Source organism: Myiozetetes cayanensis, unplaced genomic scaffold (genome assembly GCF_022539395.1).
Source record: "Myiozetetes cayanensis isolate MyiCay16 unplaced genomic scaffold, myiCay2020 scf1, whole genome shotgun sequence".
Lineage (NCBI taxonomy): Eukaryota > Metazoa > Chordata > Aves > Passeriformes > Tyrannidae > Myiozetetes > Myiozetetes cayanensis.
This window is the reverse complement of record NW_026086604.1, coordinates 140,627,022-140,653,586: the sequence shown is the minus strand read 5'-3', so window position 1 is coordinate 140,653,586 and position 26,565 is coordinate 140,627,022. Positions and strand designations below refer to the sequence as shown.

General features: G+C 42.1%; 1 protein-coding gene across 1 annotated transcript in view; it reads right to left on the bottom strand.

The window, feature by feature from the left end:
- Positions 1-507: 507 nt before the first annotated feature.
- ADARB2 (adenosine deaminase RNA specific B2 (inactive)) overlaps positions 508-26,565 on the bottom strand; it is a 303,763-nt gene continuing 277,705 nt past the window's right edge. Inside the window, exons 7-10 of the mRNA XM_050310843.1 lie at positions 21,631-21,799; positions 10,969-11,150; positions 5,607-5,785; positions 508-3,845 (exon numbers count right to left, since the gene is read on the bottom strand). Of these exons, the coding sequence (XP_050166800.1) occupies positions 3,669-3,845; positions 5,607-5,785; positions 10,969-11,150; positions 21,631-21,799 (707 nt within the window). The 3' untranslated portion in view covers positions 508-3,668. The remainder of the gene's footprint in view (positions 3,846-5,606; positions 5,786-10,968; positions 11,151-21,630; positions 21,800-26,565) is intronic.

The window sequence follows — 26,565 nt, the reverse complement described above, 5'->3', positions numbered from 1 at the left end:
TCTTTGTGAGGATGGTGTCTTTTGGATTCAGTGTAACATTAGTCTGCTGTATCTGAATATTGATTGTTCAAAGCAAGAGCAATCCAAGGCCACTCCATCAATGAAGCAGAAATCTGCAGAGAGGTACTGACCTTTTGTTCATCACTTCAGTTTTCTTAAGCAGCTTTATACACTAAGTCCCATGTAGTGTGAGTTTGCAAAAATGTATTTAATTTTTATTAAGAAAGATCTTTCAGAGTAACCTGGAAGGATTAAATTAGAGATGTACCCAGTTCACTTCTCTTCCAGGATAACACTTTATGTCCCTTTATGGCTTCATCTACATAAGAAGGCAGATCTCCCTCTCTCAGTACAAGTGTGTGATTCCCACAATGCATCAAATCCAAACTGAATAAGAACATGTCTGTAGATCTGCAGTACGTGTGTGCAAAAATAATGCTAGCACTCTGGAGCACATTCCAATTGATTGCTAAGTCATAGGGAAAAATGGTCAACAAAGAGTGAAAGAACAATTTTACTTGGCATTTTATTCACTTAACAGAAACATTCACTTATCAGGTATCACTGAAGTGCAATTTACAGAACTTAGCAGCAAATTCACATATGTAAATTCAGATTTATTTTCTTTCATTGTCTTTTCTCTGTCTTTTTTTTTTTTTTACAAATATTACAAATGTACATCCCTTAGTACAGTATTGCCATTCACTCATGCGTGTTATGTACAGAGTCTTCACTGCAGAATTACTACTGAGCATTTTTTCCTTTGCTTCAGTAAATGCTGCATGTAGGTCATGTGTGCTTCTGGGATGGGGTCCCATCACACTGTCGCTGCTCATAATGATAAGAAATAGATATTTAAGGTCATATCCAACCCTGGTGCAAGGAGGTGCAACTCCACTGCCTTCAATGAGATGAGCTGATGCCCACTTGCAGGGGGGACTCAGTTTGTTCCCCAGTATTAAATTTATTCTGGCAGCTGAATCCAGGGTTGCATTTATGTATTTCTTGCCACAAAGGCTAATTCAGTCCCACTGCGATTTTCTTTATGTCCTCAGAAATAACCAGGCATGGTGCTTTGTTGTCACAGTAGCTGCAACACCAGCCTGTGGAACTATGTGCATTAATTGAGTTGACGTCATGCCATAGCTGGAGGAGGATGGATGAGGGCAGGGAGATGTAAGGAAGAGCCATTGAGGTCTCCTGTGTGCTAGATAAGGATGAATTTGGTGAGGAAAAGCAGAAGACGTGCTTCCCCTGCCCTGTGGATCTCTGCATGAGAAAACCTTGTCCTCCTCTCTGGTTGCCCTGTGGTTTCTCTCCCTCGGTGGGAGCAGCCAGAGCCCCTGGAACCACCACTGCCAATGTCACCAGCAGCTTGTCCCACACCTCCAGTCATGGGCCTGGCCCTCCCACCTGCCCAGTGCCCCTCTGGGCACCCCTCACGCTGGAGGTCTGCACCAGCGACAGCTGTGTTAGAGGTCAGGACCATGTGGAGGTACCTGGAAGCTCCAGAAGGTGCCAAAAATATTCTGAATGTTAATCAGCAGAGCTGACAAAGTGGTCAAAGTACTGACAAAGTGGTTACTGCAAGATGTTTCCATTATTGAAACATCTTAGGTTTTTGGTTGATTTTTTTCTTTTTTTTTCTTTTTTTTTTTTTTTTAACTATTTCTACTCTAAGGATATTTTTTAAATATTTTTGGTAGTTAATATGGAATGTATTATTTTGTTGAAAAGGTTTCTGGAAGGGGAGAGCTTTGTTTTATCTAATTTAAAAATTCTAGTTTATCACAATTGTTTTTATACAAGACACTATAGATACATCTTGTAGTTTATAATCTAAAAATAAAATCTCATCAAAATACTGTAGCTATTCTATTGTGGGCATCAATAAACAATGTATTTACTGTATATGGCTCTCCAAACATGATAGACCCTATACAAAGAGCATCTATCTTTATTGATAGGAACAGTTTCTTTGTAAAGGAAATTACATGGAAAAATATGAGCCTTGTGTTGTTTGAAAAGTAACTCAGCTTGACAGTTCTGAGAAAATACCAAGACAATTATCACAAATCAGTAGCAGCATGTTATATACAGATTTAAAGAGAATCACAGGAATAAAAAGAAAACTGTAGTCATATACCCGCAAATCCTGTCATCTAAAAACCTAAAAACTTAGAGAAATGTACAGGGCATTTGAAGGTTGGTTTTTCAGTGGGACTGTCAAAGCTCAGTTCTCTCATGACTGTATCTTCTGCGTTCTGATGAAATTTGGGATGGTTCAAAGATGAGATTGTATCAGACCCAGCCACTGTTATGAAAAAAATATTTAACTGTTGGGGGATACTTGTCTCCTAAGTGAAAAACTCCATCTGCTTTTCAGGCTGCAGATGAACATGAATAATAATAATAATTACACTTGGCATTTACACAGAGCTGGAATCTGAAAGCTCATGCATTGAGCAAGACCTTACCCAAGCCTGTAGATGCATCTGCTGTGCTTATGTCAATTGGACTGTATAGGGAGGTAAAACTCACTGCAAGAGTGACAGAATCTGGCTTACACTGTTGCATATAACCAGAGCATTTTGATCCTGCCAAGTTCCTTAGATGTGTACCATTTAAGCAGTATTATCCCCATTTGACAGGTGGAGAAACTGAGGCAGGAAAGAGCCAAGTATCAAATATGCTCTCTTGTTTGGGGATGTCTTAGTTGTGGGTACCCAATCCAGTGATTGTTCAGATGCATGGAGCATCCTGAGCTCACAACCACTTAATTCAGAGCTGTGGATCATCAGAAGCTTGGAAATCTGGCTTGGACCTGGTTGCAATCTGCCTGAGTTTAGGCAGCTACCTGAAGATCCAGAGCCGGCAGCATCGTCTCACCGGTCTTCAGGCAGTGTAGGGTTGAATCACCCTCTTGACAAGGATCTGCATCCTAGATGGTGTCTAAAGGGCATGTGTGATGAATTGGGCCTGGACAAGTAAAATTTACAGAATGCAAAAGCTTGTGACCAGAGCTGAAGATCTGGTGGGAAGTGCTTGTCCAAGGCGTCAGAGGGAATATGTGTAAAAGCCAAGGGCATCCTGACACCTACAGCCAGCAGTGGAAAACGGAGTTTAAAAGTGCTGCTTATCTTTGAGGTCCAAATTGTTTCTCACAGATTTAGGCAGCTAACAGGATGATTTTTGCATAGAGGTTAGACACCTTTTATTGTGAATGATTGTTGGGTGCTCTGAGAGCTTCTGCCATGCTGTGTGCCCAGGGTACTTCCATCTCTGCTCACTATTTTCCATTATTCAGTGATAACTCTTGCACTGATTGGGTGAGGGAAAACAAACTCATTTTTTGATCAGATAGGTGGCCCACTAACACCTTAAATAAGTAATAACCAACAGCAATAAACAATAAAAAGTAGAATCTTGGTGGGGATGGCACTGCAATTTGGGCAGGTACGTTCTTGGGAAGGGATCATGAAAAAGGTTGAGTTCAGTGCATCAGACACATTTCTAGTTATGTATTTCCAATACAGAATTAAAAGCAAATATTCCAATGGAAGTTGCTATTAAATCTCAAACTGCTTCAATTCTCTCTGCTCATGCGTCCTGCCTTGCCTTCTCTCCAGCTGATTTGATCCAGTCGTGTAGCCAAGATGCCGAGTGATTTACACAGTTAGTAGGAACTGATCTTGCTCTGGGGGTTTCTTCACCCAGGTGCCCAGACCGGCTTTCTGAAATGCTTTAAACAGCTGCTGCTTAACAGACTGGTACGTCTGAGCCACCAGCTTTGCCTCGCTGTACACTGATGGCATGTCTCCATGGCTTAGTACTCGTGTGCTCAGCTGCAGAACAAAAATCAGGAAAGGGGAAAAAAAATGAAATAATAATAAAAAAACAAACCAACAAGCCAAAAGAAACAGGAGGCTTCAGTAGCTTATAATCTTCTTACATTTCATAAGCAAAAAACAAACTATCACTGTGCTTTGTGTGTTTGCTTTCAGTTTAACAACCAAAAAAACAAGGGAGCAATAAATGCCGGTGACATGGTTTTGAGCTATTGCAAAGAGCAAAGAGGTGAACAGCTTTGCCTTGGACTGGGCATAGGCAGCAGCAAATCTTCATGTGTTCTACAAAGGCAGGATGCTACTTCTCAGTTAAGATGATTTTTAGAGGCAAAAAGGAAAAAAAATCCTTTCTGGAGATCTTTGAAGAATGTGCTCAGTTTAGCCAGGGAAGCGAAGCACCTCAGCACTTCCAAGCAATGCTAAGGGACAGAAGAAGGAGGGTCACCTTCCATACTCTACCATTTCCTCTTTGTAATCTGTTATTGGTGGAAATGCTGTGAAACGTGCCCTGGACAAGGCAGAAATCAGGCATCAGGTTTTGTGCTGGTGCAGGAAATCCAAGTGTTCTGCTCGAGCACTGGGGTCACCCACCAGGAGATACCTCAGGCAACACCATATGTCCAGTACCCCTCATCCCCTGGAAGGACAAACAGGAGTGAGCAGCCTTTGCTCTGCAGAAGGACAAAATAAAGAGACTCCTGGCCTAGTCAGTACCAATCCAGCAGTGAGGCTTTGATGTCTGAAAAATGCCTTGGAACAAGCAGTTGGGTGAATGTCCAGTGCTTACAAGATAGGGGAATAGCACCCTGCAGGGAAGAGCACCCTCAAGGCACAGGCTGGTGAGCAAACAGCACCCTTTTCCTTCTCTCTAAACAGAGAGATGCTGAGAGACAGACTAAAGGAGAATGTGAATATGCAGCCTGCAATGAGCTGCTCCCATCTGTGTGTGCCAGCACTCCATGGGGCTGTACTGGCTGAGGATGTACTGGCCCAGTCAGCAAGGGAGGGAGATGCTGCCAGCCTGGGTGTCACTGCGCCACAAGCTGACCTGGGTGGCAGTGGCTTCCCTATGATTGCCTCCTTGTTCCCTTTGCTCCCCAGGGGTGGACACTGATGACATTATCAAATACTTTGCTTTGTCAAGAACAAAGTGCCCTGTTCAGCCACAAGTTATTCCCTCCTGCTCACCCCAACCTCATCCTTGGTGTGAGCCAGATGCAGTCCAGGGCTCTCAGCCATAGTTCTAGGCGTGGCCATGGTTTTGATCCTGTGAGGATCACTCCATTCTGGGGGTATCAGGAGTGCTCCTTGCCCTGCTTGCCACCTTCTGTGCAAGAAATAGGCTGGGACCTGTGTCACTGAACTGTGACTGAGCCCTGGGCACAAAGCCCAGGTCAGTCTCTTCTCTTCCCCTCAAGGCTCAGAGTCCCTGCTAGGACAGACCATGCCACTGCTTGGGATGGGATGAGACCCATCAGCCTCCTTCCCACAGGGTCTCCTGCAGAGCAGAACAACCCCTTTGGGCTTGTTGTCAAATCTCCCCATCCTGCAGGTTCATTTTCCTTCCTTAATGACTTCACTGGTGGGAGTGTCTCCAGATTTCCGTACCATTGCTCTGTCTTGTTCATTTCCATTCATTTCCCAATAGGAAAGAGGTTTTGGCACTTAATAAAATAATTTTTTCTTGTCTTCACCTTTTCTCGCTCTACATGGACTTCAGAACAGTTAATGACAAGCCTCTTAGTGCATCAGACCTACCTTGCCATGAAGCTTCGCCCAGCGAGTGAAGAACATGTGCTTGCAGAGCCGTGAGGGACTCCCGCAGGTCCTCTTCCCTGTCGTGGCATTGATAACCTCCAGGTCAGTGTTCCCCACAATCCAGTTCACGCTGAAGCTGGGAGATTTTCCGGGCTGACGGGCATCAGCATGGCTAATCCCTGAAGGAAAGAAGGACACCAGTCAACCTCCAGTGTTCCAAGCACTCAGAGGGTGCTAACATGTGGTGGGTTGTTGTGGCACATGGGACATCCTCTGGTGAAACCTGCTGCCATCGTGCACTGCACGTGCTCTTGTCACCATTGGTTAAACGTTACCACACCAACTACCTTGGGGAGACACAATTTAGCAATTCCTATAGATTTTTCCACCTTGCAGGCAGACCTTTCATTAGCCTAAGGAAAGCCTTTGGATTGTAGTGTGAGCTGTTGACAGCAGTGTGACAGTTGCTGAGTGAAATCTTTCAGAAAGGCTTTAATGGGATAACAGCTTTTTAAAAGGAACTAAGCAGTAAAGTGCTTTTGCCATGAGTTCTTTCAGGTGAGTTTTCTACAGTATGCTGCTATATTTGTCTGCTATTAACTCCTAGGGCTTTTGTTGTGATGGGATGTCTAGATCACAGGGGATATACACAGGGAATAAGAAAATACAAAACATACACTTCCTCATCACAGAGAGATTATTAGATCCGAGTTATTAATTACCTTGTAGACATCACATATCTACACAGAACAGTTTTGATCCCAGCTCTGTGTCTGCCTGCAAGATTCTTACCCACTATGGGAGCACCAATCTCTTCAAGAACTAGTTAGTGTCCTAACAGTGATATTTTGGACATCTTTAGGTGGAATGAATCTTATTTAATTTTAGACAGCTGCAGTGATGAGGTTTGCAGTCACCTGGGGTGATTGCATGACCTTAGTGTCATTCACATGGCCAGTTTTGGACATCTGAGCAACATACTGAATAACTGCCTTCATAGGTGAGATCTCCCTTGGCTCTAAATGCAGACCAGGGCTACAGGGTCAGGAGTGGGTGTGCACATAAGTTATTTTTAATCACGTAAACTCCTGTTTCTTTATAACCATTTGCTGTAGCTCAACCTTTCCATGACTCCCATCACTTTCTCATTTCTTATACCTGAAACCAGGGAATGATTAGTCTTTGCAAGAAAATAAGAGGAATAAAGAAAATGATTGGTTTATTTTCCAGCAGAGAATAAATGCAAGTAAGTGACTTCTGCCTTGCCCTGCTCATTAGTGCTTTTGGAGCAAAGAATCAACACGTGGAGCTTCCAAGGCTGGAAAAAACTGAGTGACCTGAAGCAGTCTGAACATTTTTGAAAACACGGGCATTGGATGATGTGTCTGGATCCAGCTGTTGTGTCCCTCTCTGCTAATTTGCTGTGTGGGCCACTAGCCTGCAAACCTGGACAACAAAAGCCAGTGTGGTGAGCAGGCAGGTGGGGACTGTGCTGGTAGGCAGGAGCTGCCTGGCACAGCCACCCTGGCAGAGGCCAGTGCCAGGGCTGGGTCTCTATTTCCAAATGGCAGTTCCTGCTGGAGACCCTGCCTGCAGCAGCTCCCAGGACGGCTCATGCTTTACACAGCTTGGTGGGACCTGCTTTCACTTCTCCTGGGAGCAGGGAGGCAGAGAAAGCTCCTTTGCATTTTCTGCTGAGAGAGTTATAAAGAGCTTTTGCAGAGAGGGAGAAGCGCTGATATGGGATGTTCAGAGAGAAGGACATTAAAGAAAAGACATCAAAGCCCCTCCTTTCCAAAGTGCCCCTTCTCACACAGGGATCTCATTTTCAAAACAGATTCACACCATGAGCATGTGCTGGTCTCAGGCAGAACGGCAGGAGATGGGAGATGGTGGGAATGCAGCACCCGTTGCTGTGCTGAATGTGCTGAGCTTGGTAAGCTGCTGCGAGACACCACAAGAGAAGCAGAGGACTATGCAGGGTCTGTGGTAGCCAGGACGCTGCCTCTGTAGGCAGCCCCTGTGCCTTCTTGGGGCATCTCTGCATAATGGGAAGCAATGCCAGTGAGGGAATGCTGACTCTCTCCCCCGTCCCCTCTGCTCTGAGAGGGAGTTGCGAGAGCCAGATACTCGGTTCACAAAGAGACAGAAAGGTGGCCATTGAAGGGAAAAAATTATATGGCACAAGGACTTTCTGCTTTGTACCTGGAACAGCAGAAATCATCTCAGTCATTGGGACCGAACTCACTATCGTGTGTAGAAGAGAATTACAGCTAAGTCATAACCTCACCCAGGATTTGTAAACACATTCATGTCATATTAATACCTCTTTCAATTTTTCCCCCTCTGAGATAACAGATCAGTCTGCATCTAAAACTCCAGTTCACCTAGGCAACAGGATTTAAACTGAGAGCTTGAAAATCAGATAGCTGTGTGGCGCTCTTCGAGCACCTCTACACAGAACAAGATGCAAACAGATCAAAATCAGCTGTTTGACACTATGCATCATTCTCTGTCAAGATAGCACCCAAAAGCTTAGAGAATTTGAGTGCCAAAAGACATGATGGATACCACCTTGCCATGAAAAATTGCCACAGGCCACTAAATAAAGAAAAATGTTGTGAAAGGAGTGGCCAGAAGGAAAGGCTGCACAGAGGGCAGAGCAGGTTGTGGGTACCCATCAGATGGGGGCTATGCACTCCTGCCCAGCCTAGGACCTCCCTCTGATCTTGGACTGTGAGAACAGTCCAGGCTTGTGCCAGTGCCTGGAAACCCTTCTGGGCTGGTTTGGCTTTCATGCTTTCTCTTCCCAGCTATTGTATTTAAGCACATGTATTTAGGTAAGTAGAAGATATTTTCATATCATTTTCCAAATGCAAGAGAAGGGGTTTTAAAGAAAAAAACCCATGAAACTTATGACAGACACAAATATAGAGCCTCTGTTTGTGTTTTTATAATTTTTAAACATTTCTTCCAGATTTTTCTTTTGATTCAATTGTTCTGATTTTGTTTGAATGGTGACATCCAAATAACCTAGATGATTTTATCTCCTTTATGTAAAACACCCTTCCTAAAATCCACTCAACAGAGTACAATAGAAGGCCATAGAAACTGGAAGGAAAATAAACATCTTTGCACAAATAATATGAATTTGAGTACTGTAGGATATGAATTGAAATCTGCCTTCATTCTCCTCTCTCTCCCAGCAAAACCTCATGACTCTTCAGGATACCTTTTAGAACAGCCTCAATCTCAAGAGAAGAGGATATAAAAAATACCCAGGGTTTTTCCTTCTTCCGAAAATTACGCCCAAGAGTAATCTCAGTGAATGAGTAGAGTTCCATCTGGCTGGGACTGGTGCGAGTGGAAAACCTAACTGATTATTTTTTGGTGGAGCCAAGGAGTTAATCTCAGGCTATCTAATCACACACCGTGCCTCTCTTCTCCACTGAAATGCTTGTACCGCTATGACCAAGTGACAAAATAATTGACAACCCTATAATTTAAGGACTCCTGCAATCCTTGACTGGCCTGATCTCCAAGACAAGGGTGGGAGGTGGAGTTGCCTGGCTGAGATTGTGGAGATCTGGTTTCTAATGCATTCAGCACGGCTTTTGCTCTGTGCCCATCTCCTTAGTCACTGGATATGCTGTCAGCACAGTTTCCTAGGAAAAAGAACTGCAGCATAAGCCTCACAAATGTAAGTTTTAATCAGCATTGGCTCCCTGGGATTTGTGGAGGAGGGAAGATTACAAATAACGGCTTTAGAGACAAAAACAATGCAGACAGAGAGAGATATATTCCTCCCACTGCTCCCAGGCTGAGGAAAACTCACAAACACAACCAAAAGCAAAGTAAATGCTTTTCCAAACAGAAGTCTCTCGGAAGGAGGAAGACAGCCCTGAAACATGCAGATGTTTAAAGTGGCACAAGGGCCCCTCTGATGCATTTCTAATTGCCTTGAAAACTCTGGCAACAACTCTTGGGCATACATACACTAGGGCCAAGTATGACCCATTGCTTTTACTCTGCAAGGCCAGCCCTGCAAAGAAATAGCTGCTGTGTGGTGAAATCTCTTATAAAATCCCTTACTGTGTTTTCAGCCCTTCCACAGTTCAAGTGGGTTTCCCTGTACATCCTGCAGACACAGTGATAGTTTGTGTGCCTTTGATCCTAATGTATGGGAGCACTTATAATGAGTTAGGGTTGGCACAGGATGAGATCCGCTTTCCCAGTGTGAGATGCAGAGGCTTCTGGCAGCCAGGGCTGTGTTGTCAAAATAACAGTCAGATTCAGGAAATGGGGAGATATTTTCTGACCAGCTGCGAGTCCCTTCCTCCCTACCACGATGTCATGTGGGAAGGAAGAGGGGCCTGGGTCATGTCCATGCTGGAACAGGGCAGGAGAGACAGGACTGGAGGGGGAAAGTGGAGCACAGCTTTTGGCCTGCTTGCACTGCACAGTCTTTGTCTAGCTGCACTGAAGAGTTAAAAAAAATGGAGATAAGCTGATGAAATAAAGATAAGCCTTTTGACCTATTCACCTCATAACACCTACATGAACATTACACTTGCCAGATGTACTAAACCACACAGAACCTGAGAATTTCCCTAGTGGCTAAACTACCACTTCTGCCTCAGCCAAACTAATTTTGTCACAAGGACATATTAAAAAAAAAAGAAAAGAGACCATGAAATAGATAAGGGATAAACCAGCACTCTCCTGACTGAGGAGCTTAGAGGACTTTGAAAGGCAATGGTGAACTACACTAAAGCTTCCTGACATCCCAACTCTGTGACGCTGACATTGTATTGGTATCTCAGGGAATCCTCCCAAAGAACAATTACCAAAGTCTAAGAGTAAAAGGGGGATCTAATCTGACGCAGAACTGGTGGCCCTTATCACTCACATGCCTCATGAGGACCTGAAGGCATTCAAGATTTCACGGGATTTTGATGGGATGAGGCCAGAGAGCTATTACTGGATGGGGGTTAAGGAAGTGGGAGTCAGGGGGATGGGAAGAAGGACCAGGGACATGGGTAGGGACAAGGACTGGGAAGGAGAAGTGGTGGCACATTTTTCCCCACTTTGAGAGTTCAGTGTACAGGGCTTGTTTTCCTAGTCAGCTTGTATCCACTACTTATCCTTTTTGTGGCTACTGCATATGAAAAAAGGACCTGAATTTAAACACATCAATTTCTCCATTCTACAAATTCATACTCTCCAGGGGGTGGGGGGGGTGCGGGGGGAAAGAAGGTAAGAGATAATGGTTTACTTAAACCAAAGAAACTTTCCTGTTGGTGACCAGCACAATTAGTGATGGGAGAGGGATAATTTGTCTTGCAGGCAGGTGTTTGCTTACCACTGAGAAGCAGCTGATTGCGCCGGTACGAAGCTGGCAGCTGACCAATGTCTTCTATCCTATGGCTCATTACCCGGGACAGGTGACCAGTGTGGTAGAGGCTTCCCACAATGATGCTGTGCAAGTACATGGGTTCAATGAAGGAGCTGAGGAGAGCACCTTGGAGCCCGAGGATGTTCCACCTGAAAAAGAAATTCAGCAGCAATGAAGCTCGTGGATGGAGGAATGGCCACGGTAGAGCTACCCTGGAAAAATCAGCACAGGGCAGCACATGGCTTAGAGGGATGAGGGATGAAACCATTCTTCACCCTGTCCTATGCTACAAGAAACACTGTAGGGTTATTACACACCCATGGACTGATTCCCCCTCTGTGATGATTTTTGATTGCTGTGGTGCCATTGTCTTGTGTTACTGCAAGCAGAGGCTTCTTAATGGGAGCTGTTCTTTCTCAAAGCATTTTGTGTTCAATGGATGTTCATTTAGTGTGTCTTTAGGTGAATTTTAATTTTTTTTCCTGCATCTATAGTTTTTCATCTGCAATGGTAGAGCTAGAATGAGAGCTTTTGCTACTCTACCTGCTTGTCATATATTACCATCCTCATGTCATAGAGTCAAGTTAACACATGACTTAGGTGGCCAAAATTCACACAAAATTTTTGAATGCCTCACAGGCTGACATTTCTTCGCACAAATGACCGTGAAGATATGAAGACATTCATAAGAATTAAATCCTGGCCCTGAATAGATAAAAAGAAGGACTTACACTTTTAGGAAATAAATTTTTAACCAATAGTTTGACCTGATTTAAAATGTTTGGAGTGATGGACACCTCACCCTATTGCTGTCTTAAAGGTGCAGCAGAGCAGTGGTGGAAACCTTGGGCCCTTCTGCATGTTAATGTCTGTGAGCTCCATGCTACTGGTGTTGGATTAGTTGCCAGAATGGTTCTGCATTTTAATAGCCTATGATCTTTTACTTTAAGCTAGGCACAAATATGACAACATGCTTGCTCTAAATTCTTCAGGGGACAGCTAATTGGTTAAAAAGTGGAAAAATTAAAAGGGGAAGAAGTCATGATGCAATTATCTTCTTGGCAAACCTATTCAGCTCAGCCCATCTAAGAAGTTTTTCCCCACCACGCAAACGTTAGCATGCTCTCTTACACTTGATAATATTTTTATGTAAGTCAAAAACTGTCAATCTATTTGAATAGTTTTGAGTTCAGGAGTTCAAACTGAAAATGCTTCAGAAAATGTAGTTCTGGAGAGTGTATTTTGGCTCATTAAAAACCAAAACACCGGCAACATTTGGAACTCCATAGCTGACTGAAGGAAAGGGTATGAGTTGCCTGCTATTTAAGGCATCATCCAGTGGCTGCCACGCTAAATAATGTGTTTAAAGCAGAATCTCCATCAGCAGCAAGCATTACGGTGCTAATTTCTTACATCATTGTTCTTTTCATTAATTAACATTTCTCAACCGTTAGTGCAATTATTGCAGTGCCTCCGTGCTGTATGTCTCTTTTCATGATTAATAAGGAGTCATTATATTTCCCTTTCCTGAAGCAGTCAATTAACATGGAATACTTTCCATTAATTACTGAATGTTTAAAACCAGCATGCTGTACCTGGAGAGCAATCTGCTCTAGGAACCTGTGACACCAATTGCTTTAAAAAGTTCTCTTTAAATTTTATTCCAAAAACACAAGCAATTTAGCTGGCTATATTAATTTGCCTCCGAAGCAGGGCTGTGAATGAGAAACATCTTTTAATCTCATGCAAGAAAAGGCAGCCATCTGGCTGCTGAGGATTTCAGAGTCAGACTCTCCCTGTCTCCCTCTGTAAATGCAGACCATTAAAGTAATGTGTTCATCTACATAAAACTCAAATGAAATATAAAAGGTAATATTTATATACAAACAATTTAGTCCCACAATTTAAACAGTCATTGGTTTTATGAAACATTTACTTTAGTCGATCAGATTTGCATAACTTCATTTGGGGGAAAAAAAAGAGTGGTCATTTCTGCAATAACATCACTTTTAAAAGAAAGAACTAGCTGCCTCTTTGAGTAAATATCTTATCATGATGCAAAATTAATAATGCAAGCTTAAGAAACAGAGTTAAATTCAGCAAACAGTACTATGCCTCCAACCAGCATCTAACACGAGTAAAAAAATTAGACATATATCTTTGTCCAGATGGAAACTTGTAAGATATCAGTGTTGTTTTCAACATTTGACATTTTCTTAAAAAAAGCCTTGCATATTGGATTGAAGGAGAGAAAAGAAGCAGCTAAACAGAAAAACAACATATGTTCAACAATATTGGGATTTTAGCAATATGCAAATCACAAGAAATCATCTGAGCTTTATTTACCAAAATAAGGAATTGTGTTCAGATCATAAATTAGAAGGTAATAATGATTATTTAATTTAAATTCTTTACAAGGAACCTGCCTTTTCTTTAGAGATATTTCTCTGCCTAATTCTGGGTATATTCATCCTAGTGTAAAAAGCCATTGAAATGTCAATGGAATTACGCTGTTGGAAATCATAATATAAGCATGATCAGGTTACCCACTATGTATTGAAAGCATTCCATAAACATGAATTAATCCTCACAATGCTGCTGTAAGGTAAAACCTAATTTTTAAGCCCTAGGGAATCAGAGCAGAAAGGCAGCATGATTTGCTGAAGTTTGCAAGAATTCATGGCTTCTGGACAAAATAGTTGTTCCTTGAGACAACCCTGTTTCCCCATTCCAAAAGAAGGCACAGGCAGGTGTAGGGGGTGATGAAGCTTCTCTATCACACAGAGTGGGTTTCGACTCCAGAGTGTAAGTTTGACTCCAAGACAAACTGGACAGAGGAGCCAGACTGAAAAAATAAATAAGAAGAAATGTAACAAAGGCTTCAGAGCTCAAAAGCAAGTCATACCTGATGGGTGCACAAGGAGACTGTCCCAGTACCAGACAGCATTCCAAGGTTGGAAGGACAGAGAAATCAGGAAATGTGCTGACACTGAGAAGGTAATATTTGATGGGGACTGCTTGCTGGGTCTTCTTGAGCAATGCCAAGGCTGATGTCCAGCATGGTGGTGGTGTGAAAGGGGATGAGGGTGATGGCACTGCCACCTGTACAGAGGCCATTTCCCAGTTCCACATAGCACTGGTTTAGCAGCATCCAGTCAGAGAAAAGGGATGAAGAAGCAGAGAAAGAGCTTTGCTTTCAAATCTAGCCCAGGTTTGTCAAAGTGTTTAGACATTTGCTTCTCTCTGGAAAGCAGCCTTGAGCATGTGTGTGAGTCCCACTAAGTCAGCACAAGTTCTAGGAAAGGAGGGGTCCCGTGCTGAGCTGGCCAAAACCAGACCCTGGCACTGCTGCTGTTGTCTGTCAGAGCACAGTAAAAGCACATTTATGATGGGTGAAATTTTCAGTTTCTTATTCTGCTGCTGCTCTGTGGATAAAAGGCCTACCTTGGAGGACAGCCAGTTCAGTATTGTGCATGAACAATAGATTTAACTGACAAATATTTGGGGGAAGGTCTTTTATAATCCTGTGTATTGTTCATCCCTTGACCAACACACATGGCTGATGTACTGACTTGGTCCTTTGATATATGAACATCTATGGCATTATTTGTAGGTAGATGATAGAGAAAGATCCATCTGAGCAACAATGAAACTATCAAGAAGGGTGTTCATTTTGAAGGAGCTATTTCTCTGTAGCCTAATTTAGGTCCATGAAAATAGCTGTGTTCCCATCTGTAACAAAGTGCTCTCTTCAAATATGGCTTTTCAAAATAAAATTATTATTCAAAGCAATGCAGTGTTACATTTTGGGTCCTCAATATATCAAAGTGACTTTTCTCGCTATGAGGAAATATGCTGGATCATTCTGAATTTTCCTAATTGTGCAAGATTTTAAGGGCTGTTTTCAAGGACACACATCTCTCTAATAACTTATATGCTATGTGCTTCGTAATAACCCTTCCAATAAAGCGAAAATCAACCCACTGTTCCCTTAGTCACAGATCTTATTAAAAAAAACCCCAAATCTTCAGCAAGCTGGATCAATAAAACAGAATGTCTTCCCTTTTCACTCAAATAGGGGAGCTTTTTGTGCTTTAAATGGAAGGAAAGTATAGCCTTCCTTTTGTTCAAACAGCAGATATTACCGCACTGTTTACAAAGACAAAATCCTGCATCCAGTTTTCAATATAGATAATCCTTGAACAAATATATTTTTGCCTGTTTGTCAATCACAGAAATGCCAGCGACAAGCTGGGAGGCATCCCAGAGCAAGCAGCCTTTCTTTAATTAAATGCCGTGCTCCCCAAATCCTGGATGTGGAGCAGGCAGGGGGTGAGATCCCATAGAAGCCCCTCCCAGCTCCCATGTTCCTGACAGCTCTGGACCACCAGTGAGGTGTGCAGGGAAATGTGCCCCCATGTCATAACCACAGCACAGCCTCCACGTGCTGAAGCTGCCTACTCCCCCTCCCTGGGATCAACAGAACTATGGATGATAAAAGTGATGAGGAAGGGGTTTGGAGGCAAACCTGTGGGGGTGCAGCCTTGCTCAGGTCAGCACGTGGTTCCTTGCCCATTGCTGAGACATGGTGTGACACCTGGAGCCCCTTTGGTGGTGTTTCTAGCATTGGTTTGCACATAGAGTTGCTCAGAGCTGAAGGCTGACATGCTCCTGCCCTCAAATCCCTTCAAAACTGAGATGTGGAGAAATTCACATGAGGCTTCAAAACATCTCAGGGAACTGTGTCCAGCTGAAGTGTCTCCTTGGGACATTTGGAAACCTTGGCCATTAAAAAGCACTGCTGATGAAATTCAAAGCTTATTTTGTTAAGGTTTTTTATAAAATACTTTTTTTTTTTTTTGGTCATTATTAAGAGTTTTAAGTCTTATCCACTTGGTGTGTTGTTAACCTCCTGTACCACAGTTTCTATTACCAATATTTCCAGCTATGTTTCACATAACATAAATTGTTATTCAGGGTGGCCTGTGCTTAGCAGAACACCTGTGGTGCTCCTATTTATATGACCATTTAGCTATTATTGGTTTGGAAACTGGAACTAGTGCATTAGTTTTTGATCTGTATTTTAACAGTAGGTGGTTTATATATGTTTTCTGGAACATACCTTGTGGTGAGAGATGGAAATTGAACTCTCAGTCACACAGAAAGGGGTTAAGAGAGAAAATTACAAACTATGGGCACAAATCATCTCTAATTGAAGATCTAGCTGTGTTAATTGATTTTCATTTGCATTAATATGCAGCCTTTGAAGTAGCTTTTCTTAAGAGTTACCTTGTCAGGCTCAGCCTTCTGTTAACAATGGCTCTGGTCGACAGGCTAACACTAAAATAGATCTAAGAATGCCAATTTCTAACACTGACTTCTAATCTTGCATTTTTATATGCTACATTTAAATACAGCTTAATGTGCTCAACTCATCTTATAAAATGTTACTTCAGACTCCCACTGCTAAATCCTGAAACAGTGCCTTAAGGCTACATTACCTTGCAATACTCTGAGCATATTCTCAAGAAAAATTCCTTCCTATTCTCTAGCTTGTGGGTTCAAATAATCCACAAATCTTAGACACGGGACATGGATAGAGTGCTCATGCTGTGAGGCAAAGTTTGGAGGTCTGTTGTTACTGTTTGTTTTGTTTTGTAGGTGAGGTATAAATTAAATGTTCAAGGTCTCATTTGACTTCCAGGCTTAATGTCACTTTTTTTTGGTGTGGTATGAGGCAGTGAATGACCATTAACCTGGTGGCAAGAAAATGCACAGTCTTTTAAAGGTGACCTTTTGAGAAGTGGTAGTAAGATAACAATTTTAAGGCCAGAGCTTACAAAATAAACACTGAATCCTGGCTTTTATCTGCTGTATAAAGACAGCGTTTGGGAGGATTGTTCCCTTCAAATCCTGCAATACACAAAGCACATTCCTCAGCCTGCATCCTGCCAGGGGACTTTTGGAAGAGGACAAGTGTCACTTTTCATGCATTTACAAATAAGTTTATACACTGCTGGTGTGTGTGGACGCAAGTTTGCTGCACAGAAGGCTGGCATCTCTCCAAAGTAAATACACCAGATAGACATCCAGTGAATGTGAATGTGCTCTGCCCTGACCATAGCATAAGGCTGCCAGTCCCCTTGCTAAGGTCTATCAAGGAAGAGGGTTTGAGTAAGAGCAGTGCAATGCAGAACTCTGGAACACCCAGACAAAACTAATTTTTAGATTAAGCCTTAGTGCTGAATACTCGCACGAAGATCCTCAAAATAATTTGCACACATGGCAGTGGAGGTGACATGGGACCTGTTTGTGCCATGGAGGGCTGTGGTGGCCTCCTCTGTGTGCTGCCAGCACTTCTGCAATTCTCTACCAAACCACCGGCAATGGCCATCACTAAACTTTTCTGTGCAGCCACACAGAGGAGAATCCCTTGGTATTTTGGGTTGGTTGACACTGGGAAAGGGAATTTCTCCAGTTTTCTGCATGGAAGAAGAAGGGATCCAGGTGCTGGCGATGAGATCAGTAAACCCGATGAGGACAGAAGAGCACAGAACAGGAAACTTTATACAGAAGGGAGATGTTTGCTGTTAAATCCAGGGCATGGTGAGCCTGGAGGATAAGCCATGGTGGAAGGAGACCATCGTGAAGCTCAGACAGTGTTCCCCTGAGTCAGAGCACAAAGCATATGGAAGGGAAGATGGTTTCTCTGCTCTGTGACAGACTCTGAATTTCACCTACAAGCAGTCAAGAGGGGTGTTGGACTTAAGAGAAATGCAGAGTTCTTTGATATTTTGTCCAGTCTTTCACATTTCTTTTGATTTAGGAATAAGAAGTAGAGACATTTGGAAATTATTATTTTATATATGCAATCATTTGACTGTGTGAACTGTCACCTACAAATCTGGCATACACATACACACTGTGTGCTGTGTGCAGCCAGCATGGCTGTGCAGTGGGGAGGAGAGGCTCAGAGATGGGCAGGCTTTGTGCATCTGGAGACCACGTCACTGAAGGGGACACAGAGAGCCAGCGTCCCTGAGGCCCCAGCATGTGCTGCAAATGCCACCCCTGCAGCTGGTAGAAACCAGCACACAAATCAGTCCTGAAAGGTTCTGGGGATCAGAGAAAGAACATAGTGCTGCTGTTTCCTAGTGTTTGGTTAATGTGTTTAGATTGTTTAGATCCTCCAAGAGGACCTGAGCTCTAGAGACATCTATTTTTCCCCCTAGATATGTGTGCCTATGTGTGTGTGTGTATGCCTGTGCACATGAAAATTTTCCTTCAAACATTTGTCTGCTCCCAAACAGCAACTGCAGAGACTTCATCAGCAACAGCAGCATTAACCTTGCACTGACCTTCTAATAAGCAAGGTATGAACTGCTCCTGCGTCCATCCTTAGTGTGAGAGAGGGAGATGAAAGGAGGTTTAATTTGGCCCATTGAATGGGTTTGCTGTTACAAAAAGCCTAAATTCCCTTGGGGCTGTAATGTCTCTGTTGACATAAAGGTTTTAATACAGGTTATGATTGGCATCAAGAAAATGTTAAATGACATAAATTTTTCCCCAAACAGATGATCATTTTCAAAATTATTTTTCCTATGTTATTGCTGTTTTTTTCACAAATGTATACAGAGTACATTACAGAGGAAAATGGAGGTCAAAAGGTGTTAGTGTAATTAATGAAATATGGGTCTAAAGAATGAGGTTTAATAGTAAATTCTACAGCACTGAGAGGCTGAACTCACTTCAGCTGCACTGTGAGGCTCACAGCAGTTGTGAGTATAAAAACTCTCTTAGGGTTGTTTAGGGATTCACAGAGCCCAGAATTTAAATTTACACATATAAATGCATAGGTTTTAAAGCCAGAAGAAACCACCAAGATCTACTCTGACCTCCTTTATAATGCAGTCACAGAATTTCACCTTGTCATTCCCTGCCTGAGCCAAATAACATGACTATTCATGCCAGAAGAGCTTGTGCTTTAATTCAGTGAGGGAACAGGTATGACACTAGGCTGTATCAACAAAGCCACAGAACACAAATAATGCATATCAAGCATCAAATTCTCTCGAACTTGTGGTGATAGTAATAAAAATTGCTAAATGTCTTTGAATAACAAATAAATCTGATTAAACTACTTACTGCTTATAGCTATCCTGTGAGCAAGAAAGAACATAAATTTTTAGATATGTGATTTATAGAATATTATTCGCTTTTCTCAGTAACTGTCTATGTTCTTAGGTCTTTGATATTCTGATAGCAATGTCCTTTGCAAATAATGCAAAAGGATGTATATTTTAGCAGCTACTGGCTAGATTCTCAAGAGGAAGCATTCTCTAATAGCCCAGTGCTCCTGAGGGACTTTTACAAGCAATAAAATCCAAAGTATACAAGCCAGATTTTTTGTCAAATCTTGCTTGTACAAACATGAATTTCAGCTTCAGAGATCTCTTTTTTCTCTCATTTCAAGACAAGCCCAGATGATGTGTAACCAGATTCCTCCATCCTGCAGATATTTGAAGAGTAAGCTACCTATGTGGTAGGGCAAATGTTTGGTGTCTGAAGCGTGGCACAGAAACCAACAACTGGTCTTCAGTGGGGCAGGAGTGGGAAAAGGCCCTCACACAGCAATCTCCTTGTCCTCTGAACTCCTTTCCTGCCTGCATCTTCTATTGCCGGAGGCGAAGAAGGCAGAAAACTGTCCTGTCTGTGCTAATACAAAGGCCAAGTGAAGAAATGTTTGATTTCTCCCTCTTACATGTGAGGATAATATTGATAAAAAATTCTCATAGATGGTATTTAATGTGGTAAACTGAAATTTGGGATAAAGTATAATGCAGATGCCATATCCCCTCGTCTCAGCCTCTTTTTAACTGGCCCTTACTGGTGAGAGTGAACATTTGCTGTTAGAAACAGGGAATAATAATAAATCTTTTGGTTAAAGAAAAACCCAAGCTCATTTGAATTACAATGAAAATAAATAATAAAAATTGCAGTAATTTATACAATAATGGAACAATAACATTAATGATGAGAGCTGTGAGATATTTTTTTAATCTTGCAAAAACTTTGTGGCAAATTCTTTTTTCTTCACATCTTTAACGCTGTTTAGATGCGTGGCAACAAGGAAAGGATTCAATGAAAGTTCCTAGCAGATGTGCTTGGAGAAAACCCAACTCTTGAGACTGTGCACTATTGTCACCATCCCCATCAACAGCAAATGTATTAGTGTTTGCAAAGCTCATATATAATTCACTAGCTAATGACATTCAAAACCACAGAGGTTTCTATTCTTGAACTTAAATGAACTTGAAAAGAAATATTCTATTTCTTCTTTCTGCAGTATGTCTATTCTTGAACTTAAATTTGTTGAGTTTTTTGAGTCCATATGATTCTGAATTTGGAAAACCCAGCTGCACTTAAATCCAGTGCAGGACATCCACTGAATACAGTCTGGGTTTTCTGTTATCTCCTTATGAATAAGTGAAAACATTACAGCGGAAGTAGCTCTTTATCCTTCATTCAAACACAACAGTTGTGATGATTACACTTAGCAGAGGGTGGATTTTGTGATTGTGGTAGTATTTCCATTTGCTGGTTCACTCCTACATTTTTGTGCCAAAATGGCAGGCATTGCTAAGCTGACAGACTAATTTAGCTCCACTGGGTCATCCAGTTAAAGCGAAGAGCAGAATTCATGCATTTGCATTAAACAAAAGATTTATACTCTTTTTAAAGATTATGTTTATATTGGCCTTTAGTAATTGGGCCAAATTCTTGGCTGATATGATTTAACTGAATTCTTGGGCGTGATATTTCAGCAGAGAATTTGATCATAACATTTACATTTTTATAGCTATAATTTGATATATTTTACATGTAGAACATGCAAACATTGACAGCTACTGCACTTAACAGTTATATAATTATGAGCATAAGTAGACATGCATGTATAGATATATACTAATAGAGCAATAAGTAAGCATCCAAGAGCACACACTTTGATTTTGGTTTATGATAGCCATCCTTTGCTATTAGCTAACATCCTAAACTGAGAATGGTGAATGCGTTTACATAGTGTGTGCCACCATGGAATAATTATGAAATATTTATTGTATGGAAATTATTCTACATAAAAATGTGTTGTATTTACAGGACAGAACAGAAATTTGCAGAGGGAACTATGACATGGGAGTTCTGCAATGACATTTGAAATAGTAGGAATATTCCTAGCAGCTTTTAGGGCACCTTATCCAATTGGGTACAGACGAGCTAAGTTTATCTGTGTGATGGTTGGTTTGCAAGTTTTGGGGTAAATGATCCAACAACAGCAGAGTTGGATGTATTTTATTTGCACAATGAAATTCTATTGGCAAAAAAAAGCTGCCAAGACAGTTTATATTTTTGTCACACTGTAATAAGCGACTAACGACTCACAGAGAATTTGGGAAAATGTCCTATTTACATTCCGTCCTGTTTATATGGTCTGTTTTTGCATACAAAGGAGGTTTTTGTTTCCACAGGGCTTGTCAGCACCTGCTGGATATTCCCCACCAGTCGCCACAGTCCTCTTTGGAATCAAACTTCGTTTCCACATGTAAAGACTTTTATGTGTGTGCCACGTACCTGGCGATTTTGTCTGTGCAGGACATGGTGATGAGCTGCTCTCCCAGCAACACCCCGTCCCACGTCTGAGCTGCGTTGTGGCACCGGACGGGTATGGTTCCTTCCCCAGACTCAATCTTTGTTCGGAGGTGCCCACGGTATTTTCTCACTATGTGCTTGCTGCTGTTCACTGGGCAAAATAAACACAAGAGTGACAATAATTAAATGTTTGGGTTTTTTAGAGAGAACCTGAGAGACTGTGTTCATGCCATGGCTTGCTTTTTGAAGAACCACCTGTGGAGGCCCTTTAAAATTGGATGCAAAATTAGATGAGGTTACAGCCCATGAAAGCAGCACAGTGCAGAAAAGAAGGTGCTCCCTAACATGGTTGTTTCCACATCAATTAAAAGTTACACACAGCACATGCAGAGCTCACATTACTCTTCTGTTTTCCTTATATGTTTGGAAAGAACAGAGATGCTTTATTTTTTAAAGAATCAGTACAATTTCTTGGTTCAGGATTGATCTGTGATGGGGTAATATTTGGAAAAACTTGCTTCAGTGAGTGTCATCAAAGACTCAGCTGCATGATGCTGACCATCCCAATACTCCACTGCGATAATCAGTGACATTTCCTGAATAATTTCAGAACTGAGGTTTTGATTTTTTATCACAAAATTTCTTTGAAAATTCTGAAAAGCTAAAGGCTTATACTCTGGATCAAAAGCAAATCAAAACTTGCTAGTTATTTGTTGTTTGCTCAAATACCTTCTACAGTCTCTTTGAAATGAGGTATCCTCCTGCCTTGTGTCATACCACAACCTTTAATCACTTTGGTGATATTATATATTTGAGAGCAAGGCAGCTGCCTCTGGGATGGCACAGGGCAGCTTATGTACTTGTCCTGCACAGCAAGGAACTGAGTCCTGCAGATATGCAGTAGGTACAGAAGATAATGACATTTCAGAAGCACTTCACTTTCATTTTTATGAAAAGAGAAAAACTGAAGTTCATTACCAAAATCACTCTTACCCTCCTTACAGTGCTACTTTACCCCTGGGTATTTGGATTTTAAGAGAACAGCAAGGTACAGTGAAGAAATCCAACGGGTCTGCTCACCACCTTAACCTCAGAGGGTTTCACTGGAGGGACACCTCCCTGAAGCAGACCTTTCAGTTTCCCTCTAGCTCAAAGGAAAATTATGAAAGACAGTACATTATGGCCTTTTCTGTGTCTTCCAGGAAAAGGAGATCTGCTTCTACAGACCTGAGGCTTTTGCCTGTATTTCCAATTGTCCAGTGTGTTTTTCCATGCCTTCGCCCTCAGCTGTACCAGAAGGTGTCTGCTTGTGAAGGTGATGCTCCTCAGCCAAATGTGATGATCCTCAGTCCTCAGTGGCCTACAGGGCCTCCTGCATTCCTGGCACTGAGTAACACCAGCGTGTGCGAGGTTGTGGGGCTGATGGAACCTCTGGCCACGAGCAGCTGGCTCTGTGCATGATCCCAGCCACTCACACCTTCCCTCTGTCATCTTTGTACTGTCTTTGCTTTGTATGGCTATCGTCTGTGCTGAGAGCTCTGATGGAAGCAATGGATTGACTTTGGCTGCTGCCAGTGGATGGTTTGCAAAAAGGGAATGGAAAAATAAATTGCTTCAGCCTGTTGGGATTAGTAGAGGCAGCAAAAACATGTACAACAGCAGAGTCAGCTGTGACCTGACAGCAGACGGGTGGCAGGGACCCCACCAGTTGATCATTGCCTCTTCATTCCTGATTTCTTAAAATTTAGGATGAGGGGGAGTGTGTGCCAGTAGGGGGTTGGACCAGATATCAAATTGGTTGGCCATGGCCAAAACTGCTTTCCACCTAAACTCAGGCTCCATAGTTTCCAAAATATTTGCAAATACTGTAGGGTTTGTTTGTGCTGCTACAGGATCTGAGTTTGGGGAAGAGTGGTTGTTGCCCTGCCATCTCCATCAGGAGCCATGTCCCCATAGGTGATGTGGGCAGTCCCTGTGCTCAGCTGCCACAGAGCACCTCACAAACTGAGGCACTGTAGTAACCACAAGACTCAGAGTATTGTGGAATTTCAAACTTCAGTTATGGGGGAAACTGAGAAGAACCAATGGGCAAATAAAAATTTCAATAAGCAAAATTGCCAAAGTCTCACAAATGTCTCAGATTCCTCTACTCTCAAAATTTCTGGTTGTGCCAACACTGTCAGGAAACCATTTTCATGGCCGTGTGTACCGATCCTTTCTACATCCCTCTTGTCTGGGATGCCTACTGCAGTATCGTTCAGAGGATGCTCTTTGGACAGAATTAGCTATCTGGGAACTGGTCCACATTTTTCTTGGGACTCCATGGGGAAACATTTTTTAAAAACTTGAAACAGTGGTGAGCAGCATGTTTTATTATTAAACCACAGAGTCTTGGGAAAGGTAGCATGAAATTTGGACAACAAAAGTAGAGAGTGATCACTTCTGCTTAGCAAACACATCTAGCTGAGCAACAGTGAGAAATGTATAACAAAACCACTTTGCCTTTGTCTGCACATCCTGCGAACTGATGGCAGGGCAGAGCTAGATCTCTGCCAGGGAAGCAGCGAAGAGTGACTCAAGAGGCTATTGCTGTTTTGTCTGGTAGAAAGTTTGACTTTAAGCAAATCAATTCACTTTTCCTAAGCTTTCCCACAGGTATAATGAAGATAATGGTGCTTCCTTCTTATGCAAATTCATTTAAAGGTATCTCTCAACAACTATTTATGAAAAACAGATGCTATTTTTTCAGTAAAGATCTACCACAAGAGTCTACCTACTGGAAATCCCTCACCACAAAATTCATTTTTAGTGTTTCTTTCTCCATTTTTTTTAAAGAAAAATATTTTCTCTTGTTACACTTTTCTCTCTCCATTTCCCATGTCTCTACATTCTTCTCGCTTTCTCACCCCTGCTCTGACCCTCCCCTGTAGGTGCCTTAATGTCCTAGATTACTCTCATTGTCGGGCAGTTCACCATGTTGATACACACACATTTCACATACGTGCAAAGGGACATGTAACTCTTCGGGAATTCTACTCAGTGCAGTATAATATGAGCAACCCATCATTTACACGACTTCGATTTCACTGTATAAATGTTACCTAAGTGAGGGACAAAGCATCCCACAATAAGCTGATAGTGATAAGGAACTAGTTCAGAGGAAGAAATAGCAGCAGCCCTGAAAACAACTTTTGAGCACTTGGAGAATTAAAAGCCAAAAATTTTTGGGGAGAGGGATCTGAAAGACTTCTGTGAGTTTGGTGGGGGGTCTGCTTATTTAATTTTTCACTTGTCTATCTGATCTTCTCAGCTTCTCTCAGGACCAAAGGAAGTACAAAAGCCAAAGTACTCCACATCTATTGGTTCTTACAGCATCCTGGGCCTGGCCTGCAAGTACCAGGAACCAAACAATGACGTTTTTAAAAGCATCTAGGAAGTGTGTGCAAGTGCACTGATCGTCTCACTTTTTGAATTATCATACGAACTCAGCCATGTGTCAAACTTTGCTCCCTGTCACCGAGCTGTGCCCAGGGTGCAGCCGAGCAGACAGCGTTGGCTGATAGGATTCAGGCAGCTGTGGCCAGTGTACACTCACCCCAGCACACACTTCCACAGCTCTGATAAGAGGTTTTAGCTGCTCAGCTGCTATTAAATTCAATGAATAGGGTGTGACTAAAACCTCTCTCTCTACTGCCTGTCTCAGGCTGCTCACATTGCTGGGATAGTTGGCACACATGCTCCAAAAGATCATCTGTGGCATTTATATAAAACACTAATAACCCAAAGCTCTGAACGCTTTCAGATTGCCAATGATTAAATAAATCCAGATCCGCAATTGGAACACACTGAGTTCTTTTTTAGCATGTTGTTAAGTAGCACAGGAAGATATAAGTATCGAACAAAGGAAAAGATGAGGCTCTGTGAGTTTTGCACTGAGTCTGCAGACAGACTCCAACACATAAACTGCATGCCAGCAGTGAAAAACACAGTCCACTTTCTGGCACATCCTGCTATGGATCATTTTAAAGCAGTCTCAGAAATACATGTTTTTATGCATCTTAAAGTCACAAACTACAGCCTACTGCTGTTCTGCTGTTCAGTATGATCAAAGCATCAGTGACTATAAGCACTTCTGATCTTTGCTGTGCTGGTTCTCCAACTGCTTAATCTCAGCTAATTGCAGGGGAGAAGGTGTCTATGGATGCCACTTCAACCAGAACAAAATGTCAATTCAAGCCGGAATTGGAAAGGACAAATTTAAAAATCATTTGGAGTGGATTTATAATGTGTGCTACACTCAGATGTGGAAATTACTCCTGAGAGTTCCTAAGATAAAAAGGTCCTGTATTATTAATTATTGGATTAGAAATGTACACAGGTGCCTTGTATTTAAAATCAGTGAAACCCGCTGATTTCAAGGCTCACCCCTTAGTTTTGTATTTTCTCCAGGAGCAGCTATGGCTCACATGGTAATGAAAACACCACTTCATATTTATTATTTAGTTAAAGAGTGAAGAGGAAATGGACGGTGATTAAACAGAATCACACGAGTAAGACTCCGTCTGAAATTTTGCATGACTGCCTCAGATGTTCATTTTCTGTTTCCTCGCTTCAATGGAGGCTGTTCTCTCCTCAGGAAGGAAGAAATAAAACAACCTATCTTGCATTTTTTTTTCAGTGCTGGACCCTCCACTCCTTAACATGGTTTATAAAACATCCTTAGAGCAATCTGAGACAAAGGGGTGGAAAGAAGAATGCTAACATCTGACTGTCTTTTTATTTTGATGGTTATTAGAGATGCACTTTCCTCAACCAGATGCTGAATAAATGTACAATATTACTATTTCTGAAGGTGTGGAAGTGAGAGTCACGGCACAGCAAGCACTTTGGATGTGCTTAGTGACCAGCACAGAGGCA